At 39.3% G+C, this 10,040-nt stretch overlaps 1 protein-coding gene across 1 annotated transcript in view; it reads right to left on the minus strand.

Annotated features, from left to right (window-relative positions):
* Nucleotides 1-2,026: 2,026 nt before the first annotated feature.
* The window catches only part of LOC101563915 (glyoxylate reductase/hydroxypyruvate reductase-like), a 15,552-nt gene continuing 7,538 nt past the window's right edge, over nucleotides 2,027-10,040 (minus strand). The window contains exons 3-4 of the mRNA XM_023707579.1: nucleotides 2,282-2,419; nucleotides 2,027-2,200 (exon numbers count right to left, since the gene is read on the minus strand). Coding sequence (XP_023563347.1) covers nucleotides 2,027-2,200; nucleotides 2,282-2,419 — 312 coding nt within the window. The remainder of the gene's footprint in view (nucleotides 2,201-2,281; nucleotides 2,420-10,040) is intronic.

Consider the following 10,040-nt stretch of genomic DNA (forward strand, 5'->3'; position numbering starts at 1 on the left):
CACACCCGGTCTTGGCAGTCTGGTGCTCCATGTGCCCGAGGCAGGGCTGGCATGGCATGCTGTACTGGTGACTAAACCCAGGCCCTTGTGCTTGGCCTAGGCAAACACTTAGACTGCTGAGCTACCTCTGTGGCTCCAGGAAATATTTTTAATGAGCATAGAAATAATTTAAAAGCTCTTGTAAACATACTTTTATCGACATCTGGGTAAAAAAGAATAGGTATGAAAAATAATGTGAATGGAATTTATCAATATTGATACTTGTTAGTAATAAACTGCTTAATTTAACTTGAATGAAAACTATTGCCATCAAATAAGCACATATGAATTAATGATTAAATACTTTGATTAAAAGTACATAGACATACAATCCCTTATTATAAAATGCTATGTTATTTTCTTAAAAGAAACTTCCTCAAGTCTCTTGGTCAGTTTTTCATTGACGAGACACAACACCTGATGCCCAAGATTTACAGGAGAGAAGGTTTTCAGAGGCTTCAGGGTGTTTTGCCCTGGCTCCAAGGCAGGATAACATAGCAGAGGATCATAGCAGAGGAAAGAGCCTTCATGGAAGGATGGCAGGAAACAGAGAGCTCCAGGGAGGGTGGAGTCTTCCAGGCCACACCTAGTGACCTTCCTCCTCTAACCAGGCTCTGCCTCCCAAATTATACTGAGCTATAAACTTCTCAGTGGACTAATCTTTCCAAAAGACCCTGTCCATGAGCACATGAGGGCTCAGGAAGACATGTATGTATAAACCATGGCATCAAAAAATGTTAAAATATTTACCTGTTGACACAGTTTCTCCATTTCTAGGTTTCTCCCTTGAAGGACACAATCACATATATTCACCAAGTCTTACCTACAGTGATTCATGCCTCAGTGTACTGCCATCAATATTAACCGTGCTTCCAAAAGTAACATTTACCATGACCCCATTATATATGCTAAGTGGCTGAAAGTTACCCCTTTCAGTGTTGTGACAGCATAGCCCATGTCATGCTCTCATACTCTAATATTACAATATCTTTGTATGTGGTCCCATGGTTTCCAAGAGACATAAAACTCAACTTCCTAGAGACATGTCTAGAAGCTTTTCAAAACCCTTAAATTGGCTGAGAATGTATTTCTGTGCTAGATATGTTCATGCTTTATAAATGCAAAGTTGAGGGTTCAGTCTCCAACACAAAAAAGCAAAGAAAATCAAACAGAACCCTGAAATTATGTACATGTGTATGAAAACTTGAGTGGATTTTTTATGTTTACCCTGTACTGAGGGATATTGAATGGTAGACCAAGTTGTTGCAAGAGCATGGGAAAATAAGGAAAGTAACCTAGGTTGTCTAGAAGAGATAGCATGAAAAGTGGGTGCAAATGACCGACTGTTCCAGACTATTTCATTTTGAAGTGTCATTTTGAAATTTCAGGTCTCTCACAGAGTCAGTAAAGGGCTGCTTGTGTCCCTTACATTCTATAGGATTATCAGCGAGCCTCCATCGCATTGTGGTGCCACATGCAATATATGCCATGTGTGTCTCAGAGCTCCCTAAACACACACACACACACACACACACACACACACACACCCCACTTTCATACACACCTCCATATTATAAACTATGAATTTTTAAAGTATTAATTTGGGTCCAAAATAGCATTTTTCTAACTTAACATTCCAACTTAAGGAAAACAATTGCAAACCGGCTTGACTGCATGGCAAGCCTGTGCTACGGTTCATCCTTTAAAACTCTCATTCCTTCCCTTGTTGACTAGCAGTTTCTACAAATAATGAGCTATGCTTGAAACTGAGCCTTCAAAATAAGACTCACTGTCTCGCAGCTCCAGCGGTCTGATCTGAGACCTGTCAGCCTCTCAGGGTCTGGCAGTGTGTTGTGCGAGCGCAGGAGCCTTGATGTGGCCGCCGCTCGTCCATCAGGCAGTCGCATGCTGGGGAAAGTTTTCACTTTCTCTCAAAAATTCTGGGTTTTAGTTACTGGTTCATAAGGCTGCTTTCTTCTGTGTACCTTCAGATCCTACTGCTGAAGAGGGTACTAGCAACGCCATTGACAGCAGTGGATGAGGCTTTGAGAGGAAAGAGGCCCAAGACATGCTGCAGTGGCATGAGGGAGATAGGGCATATGTCATTTGACAAAAGCATGGTTCGCGAAACATGTTTTAGAACTATTTTCTGTTGGCAAGTCTAAATTAGGGACGTGGGAAACAGCAAGTGAGTCACAGGCCACTTGAAATTTAGTCATAAGCACAAATGTACAGTACTAACGGTGTACAGCTGGTACTCGCATCCAGCAGCACACTTAACGAGGCTGTCATTGGCTGAACTTAAGTCAAACGACAGAAGAGTCGGGGTGAGCGTATTTGACGACTCTACTTCAGATCTGCTAAAATAGATTTTTATTTTCTGCAAGAATTGGCACAAACTGGGGTTGAGTAGATGCTGAATCTTTAGCCTAGAAAGAACAAGCCTTTTCTCCTGAAAAGAATCAGGTCCCATAAAGGGTTTGCTTAGGCAGAGAGCAGCGGCCAGGGTTCAATCCCTTGCGTGCCGTGCTAGTCCCGCCCCAGGGGTGTGCTGAGACTGAGATTGAGACTGGGCCTGGTGGCTCGCCTGTAAGTAATTCCGGCACTTGGGAATCTGAACACAGGCACTACGAGTCCGATCCACGTAGTGAGACCCTGTAGACCCTGTACTAAATGCATTAAAAAAAGCAGGTCCCAGAGTGTGGGATTCATAAAAAGGAGATACAACAGTCATTAAGAAATGGATACAATCTGAGGCACTACCTACTGTGCTCTGTCTTCTCAGTAGTGAGCGTTCCTTTACAGTTTACCTGCAGCTTCTGAACACTGTGCAGCGCAGCATATCAGGGACCATTTCCTTTGCGTATACGTGGTCCGCTATGCCTGTAAGAAACAGCAGGGCCCTTTTTCTCTAAACATAAATTTTCCACACACCGCTACCCCCCACTTCCACCCACACAGGCTGACAGAAAACGTGGACTGCTCATTTCCTCTGAGTTTTCACGGCTGCTTGTCCCAGCCTTCTGTGGCACATCAACAGCTGCGAGCGCACAGTTCTTCTGTCCTCCTTCTTCCATGCTCTCGATCTCCTGGTTCCTTTCCTGGCGTGCTTTATTCACAGCACTTGCCGCTCTTCGAAGTGATCTTTTCTATGGGCTAGATCTCTTCCTGCCTTTCTGCGGATCTCTCCCACTGAGTGAAAGCACCAAGAGAGTAAGGCTCTGTACACTCCCATCCACCTCTGAGTCATCTCCGTGCCTCACAATGGCAGACACTTAAATATATGTTGAATTTGCTGTGCGAAGCCTTTACTTATCAGGTACCAATTTCCCTCCAGGGCGAAATAACACATAACTTGGGCTCTCACAGAGCCACTGTTATTGTGTTGACAGAAAAAGTCTTCCTGTCACAGGAGCTGTTCATTCAAATGTGACAGGGAGCACACTGCTGTCTCTTTCTATTCACACCAGCCTGTGCCCAGAAAAGCCACCAGCTGCTGAGGCGTCAAGGCTGTGGCTCTGCTCAGAAAATGGAATCAGAGCCTTGGAGCTTTCTGCTTAGTGTCCTCAAGCTGGCTGCTTCACAGTCCAATTCTTTGTGATTTGTTCTTCCAGGCCAGTCACTGTCTGTCTGTCTGTCTGTCTGTCTGTCTGTCTGTCTGTCTGCCTGCCTGCCTGCCTGCCTGCCTGCCTACCTGTCTGTCTATATGTCATCTAGCTATGTATCATTTATCTGCTGTTCTATACTATAATCACCAAACTTTGAGATCTCTCTACAAGCAGTTAAACTTCTCACAGAATGATTTTGGTTTCCATGAAAACAGAAACACATGAAGCACATAGCACTTTACATTCTTTTCTTGGAATTGCTTTTAAAATCCCTATGAAAGGAAGAAACCACCCCCCTGACTCTCTACAACCTGGGTCCATGACATAGCGCTTATCTGTTTTTTGGTTGCAATTGGGGTGCAGTACAGTTTAATTCCTATTAAGTCCTGGTTATGACCATGATTTGTTCACCAGTCTGAGATAAAAGTTTAAGAACTCTGTATGCATGTATCTGTCCAGCATGATCAAAATTGAAATTTGAAGCATGTAAATCTGAGGCCAATAGTAAGAGTGGTATGGAAGATAAAATGTTTAGTGAATCTTCATGCCAGAGTTTCCAAATGCATCTTTACTTCCTAGACAACCATGTCAAGGAAAAGCAATTTCTATTTTACCTATAAAAAACCAAGGCAAGATTCATGGTCCTATTGTACAATAGAATTTCTTATAAATTTAGCTTGACTATGTTGGTTTTCTCAAACTACAGTTGAAACCATGGTTGTGTGCTTGCTCTGACTATTGAAGGGAAAGAGAAGTTCAGCCATGAAAATAACTTGCACTTAAGCCTGCTTAGGCAAGCGCAGGGACCAGAGTTCTATCTTAGTACTGCATGCCATGCTGAACCCAACCCAGGATGCACTGAGCTGGCAACCAAGTCCTGGTGTTGTAGCATATGCCTGTAATCCCAGCACTGGGGAGGCCGAAAACAGGAGGATCACTATGAATCTGACCTGCATGGTGAGACCCTGTAAAAAAACAACAACAAAAGAAGTTTAAAACCTGTACTTAGCACAGGGAAAAGGAAACAGTGTGTTGGGGTTGATTTTCAGGTGATTGAATTTATAGGTATTGTGGATGCTTAGAAAATATCTGCCTTACTTAAGAAATGGTCCAGATTAGGGGAGAATACTACCCTCTCACAACTTTAATTCATGGAAAATATCTATGTTACATTATTTACTGTACTGTGACTTATCAAGTAACCAGGTTTTTTTTGTTGTTATTTTGTTCTGAATTAGAAAAAAGGAAAGATGGATCCAGGAAACATAATAAAATATAGGGTTTTTTATATAAGACTTATATACCTAAAGTTTGAATACTAGTATTTAAGTAAAATATTCTTCAGATATTGCTCCATCTTTTAATGAAAATTTAATTTAGCTTTCAAATCTATTTAAACATTGATATTTTTAGAGACAGGGCTCCACTGTGTAGTTCACATTGGCCTTGAACTCACTCTGGATACAAGGTTGGCCTTGACTCATGGGCATCCTCCTGCCTCAGCTGCCAAGTGCTGGGGTTATAGGCATGAGCACTAGGCCTGGCTTCATATTTAAAGATTAATAACATAAATGTCACAAGTTACTTTTGATATGATCCATATATTTGGAAACTTCTAAAACCAAAAGAACAATTTTTCTTTTAAATAAATGGTCATCAACTTTTATAAGTAAATAAACTTTTTAACACTTTATAAATCCATTTATTTTTGTAAATTCTATCCTCTTTCATGACAGGCTTTGGTTGTTCTGTTTGGCTTCCTCATTGTATTATCTTTTGGGGGAAAATCACAGAGCCACACAAAGCAGATCTGGGGGATACACTGGATGAAAATGCACTGTAATGCCTTTCTGGCCTGCCCTCCAGGATGGGAAACAGCGTCCAGAGCAGTGCTGATCATGCCTCGTGAAGACATTCGTGAGAGAGGCTTCCGGAGCTGCTTCGGGGGTGGCAGGATGAGGGGGTGGGACAGCTCTTAGAATTGAAAGGAAGTATTTCAAAGGGGGTTACTGGCCATGTGTCTTATTGTAACCAATATTTTAAAATTTAAAAAATAATTGGTAAGTATGTGAGTAGTATAATTTTGCATAATATTCTCATATACCTCTTTCTTTCATCTTTATATTCTGGGTAGTGAATCCAGAGCCTTTGTACTGAACTTTATTCTTAGCTTTTTCACTTGTAATTTTTTAGTTTGATACTAACTTGGCTGATATTCCCAGACTGGACTAGAACTTCTGACCTCTCTGAGCACTGGGTTTACAGACATGTACCAGCACACCTATGTAAGCCTTTTGCTTTCTGTACAAATAATCTTTAAGATTGTTTTCTGTTATGACAGGTTTGATTTAAAATATCTCTTTTTAATGATATTTTAGCTCATTCCTCTTTAACAGGGATTTCCATCAGGACTTAGTTGAGCTTTTGAAAGATACTTTGTCTCACCAAGTTTTTAATAATCTTGTTTTTCTGTTCTATTTTTTTCTTCCAGCTTGCTGTTAAAAATAATTAAGGATGCTAATATTTTGAGAATGTCCTCCTCTTTTAAAATAAAATATTAATGAGAAACTGGTTGACCAAAGAACTAAAATGAAAAGCAGTTGTGGGGATGAAAGGGGTAATGTACTAGCGATAAAGTTCACAACTTCACTTTGAAAAGCATAATACATGATAACACAGAATTGTTTTCTACACAGAAAATTGCTATTCCCTCATGTATGTCCATTTGTTTATTAGGTGTATTATCTACCCTGTAAATTCTCAAATGTAAGAAAGTCTTAAAAAGTAGTTTAAAATTTTTGCTTTGTCCTAAATACAGTACATCAAACAATGAGATGTTGGTGAATTCGTTGAATAAATCCATAATGCCCAATCTTAGGGTCTTGTTTTTGAGATCATCGGGAGTGAGTAAGCTATGCTAAGGTGTTGATGCTGATTTTATTTTGAGATTGGAATTAATACTACTTGAAACCATTACTCAATTAGCTGATAGGACTGATCTAACATTGAGAGGCTCAGCTCATTTAACTCATTTAGCAACTTTCCACCTGGGAGCTCTCAAAGAAAATGCTGGAGTATAAAGGAGTCATGCAGGAAACTCAGAAGTGGCACCGCTCTTCAGGCACCATGGACAGTGCAAAGAGTAAGCCCAGAGACCAAAAGAGAAAGGAAGGAGGAAGCAGCTCGTTAGGCAACAGCCACCACATGGCCAGGATTTTTCCCCCATTCTATGACTTAGATTTTCTAAATCTCCAAATAGCAATCATTTGGATTGAGAGAAATGTGAAGAAGACACTATTTTGGTTTATGTCCCTGTTGCTTTTCACATCCTACTGCAAGTATAAAAATGTATATGAATGAGCTGCAACACTATTAGAGAATAAAGACGATCACTATGTAGAAATATTTTACGACCACAGGAGGCCACTGTGGTTGCAATTATGAGTCCCCAATACCAGCCTGATGTACAGAATAGTGTGTATTAATTTTTGATATTAACATTTTACCATATCGTTCCTTTGCTGGTCTTCCCAAGCATCTGTTTGTACCATGTATGTAACACATGCCACGTTATTCTGCAGAATTTGCATCTACACATACATCATACCTCTCCCACTGTAAATACATTGTATGAGGACTGTGGCCTCTTGTGTATCTGCCAGCATTGCCAGGAATACCCATCATATGCTGCTGAGTCAACATTAGTTAGAATGAATTCGTGGATGAATGAACTTATATGACTGCTACAAGAAAAAAATTAAACAAAAAATAAAATTTAAATTAGACTATAATTTTGCTAAATCTTACCAGCATGCAGTGGTACATTAGTTCACAAACTTAATTCTTTCCAACATTCTGGTCACAAGCTGATTGGAAAAGAACTGAGTCACATTCAGTGTTAGAGTCAGCATTTACCCAGGGAAATCTGAATGGGTTCTTTTCCAATTCAGTTTGGGAGCAGATTCATATGGAGAATTGAGTTTGAGAACCAAGATATCACTGTATCCATTTATCTGAGACCATTCTTGTGACATACAAGTGAGTGTATCACCTACTCTTAGACAATGTGTAGAAAGTAAATTATATTTGACTTAAGTAGTATCACTGACCATCAAAGCAAGTTAGTATAATAGAATAAAGAGGAAAACAGAAATGTTAGATCTCCTATGACATATCAGGATAGATTAGTAGGATTCTACAGCTGTTTCCTTGAAGTTTACTTGCATACAAAACTTACACATTTCTATGTATTTGCAATGATGAGCCTAAGATATCTATTATATTTATAATTTTAAACTTACAAAGAGATATATTTGTTTATGTCTAAACATTTATAATACATACCATATAAATTAAGATAGCACCTTTTTGCAGTGTAATTCAGATGATTTTTTTCCTTTTAAGTATGAATTATTTCATTCTAAGTTATTTCAAAGAGGAACTTGCATATAATAGGGAGGAAAATTTCTCAAAATTAAAATTTTCAAAGTTAGTTTATTTGCAAACTAATAGTCCTTTAATATTTTAATTTGAAATTGCTTCATATATTCTGGATCTTTTTATTATAATCTCACTAAGGTTCACAAACTCCAAGGTGTTAGTTCATAGATTTTATAATATTTAATAATCTATCATTTCATAAGAAATGTTACATTTGAAAACAAAGCATTAAGATGTTTTTAAAAAATTAAACTGATCATTTAAATAGATTTAATTAAAATATTTAAGCACATAAATTTAGAGTACTTAAAAGTGTTCTATGAGAACTAAACTAACAAAATAGAGGGTAGTAGCCTTTAAGATTTTTATCTTTAAATAATAAAATTTCTGAACTCTTCTCATTAGTTTGCTCTAACAGAACATTTAGAATTCATTTCAATTGTGTATTTAGGAAAATACTTTTCTGTCCATTCATTCCCTTCTTTCTTCCGTGAGCTCTAGGTTCACTAGCCATTTAAAATATTCATGAGCTGGTGATGTTTTCAGGAGCTACCCTCCTGTCCTTCCTGTCTGTTTGTGCTCAAGCTCCGCAGAGTGCTTCTCCGAGATGGCAAATGTAGGTGTGTGCCAGCGAGCTGGTGGCACAGGACCCTGGCCCTGTGAACAGTCACAGCACAGTGGAGGGAAAATCCCGCGAATATACCTACAGAGCACAATGTGACAAAAGCTATGTGCGAGGTGTGCCCCACATGCTTCCACAACACAGATGCTAACGGAATTACGTCTGCTTCATGAAGTCAGAGCAAGACTTTGAAAAATGAGCTGATTTCTTGAGATGGAGAGAAAAATTCTGAAGAGAGAAATTGCAATTCTGAAATATCAACAAACAAAAGGTCCACCAGCTATTGAGCTTTGGTGGTGGTGATGGTGGGGAATACTTTGGATTGAACCCAGGACCTTCACACTTTTGTAAATCTCCAGCCCTCTTTAAAAATTTCAGAGGTAGTTGAGATAGTTTGTCTAAGCACACACCTGGCAAGTACAAGCACCCAAGTTTGATCCCAGGCACCACATGCCGTGCTAGCCCCAGAACCCCAGCCGTGCCAAAACTGGGCATGGTGGCACATGCTTATAATCCCAGCCCTGGGGAGGCTGAAACAGGAGGGTCACCATGAGTCTGAACTATGGAGTGAGATCTTGTGTCAAAGGAATATATATATATATATATATAAATTTCAGACAGTGTCTCAGTAAACTGCCCAGGCTAGATTGAACTTTCAATCCTCCTGCCTCAGCCTTTGAGAGTCTTGGGATTATAAGCATACACTACCATGAAACGATAGCTATTGCGTATTGCATATTTAATACATGCTATGCTTTATAATGTTACTCAAAATTATGTAATACTGCAATTGCTAACTAGTTTCATATTTAACAAATGAGAAATGTGAGTTCTAAGAACATTTATTGGATTGCTCATAATCATATTGTACTCATTCACTTTCTAATTTATCCAGTTATTTATTCAAGATTTAAGCCACAGTTGTGCTATTTACTGGGAATGATAATCCATCTTCAAGGAGCTTCCTACCTTGCAATAAGTAATTTCACAACTTCAACAGAGCAGAATGTGAACTGGTTGCACAGTCAAGCTGAATGCCTAGAGTTCATTATTCTGATGGGCTGAGGCAGGAGGTTCAAAACAAGTTTGAACCCAGCTGGGCAATTTAGCAAGACTTTTGTAAAAATAAAAAAAAAATAAAATAAAAATAGAAAAGGGCTGGGTATAGCCATTCTTGCTGGGATACAATGGTAACAAAGCAGTTTTCATTGCTTGTGGGTTTCCTTTATTCCTTCCATCCTTCCTTCTTTCCTTCCTTCCTTCCTTCCTTCCCTCCTTCCTTCCTTCCTTCCTTCCTTCCTTCCTTCCTTCCTTCCTTCCTTCCTTCCTTC

Source organism: Octodon degus, unplaced genomic scaffold (genome assembly GCF_000260255.1).
Source record: "Octodon degus isolate 3935 unplaced genomic scaffold, OctDeg1.0 scaffold00300, whole genome shotgun sequence".
NCBI lineage: Eukaryota > Metazoa > Chordata > Mammalia > Rodentia > Octodontidae > Octodon > Octodon degus.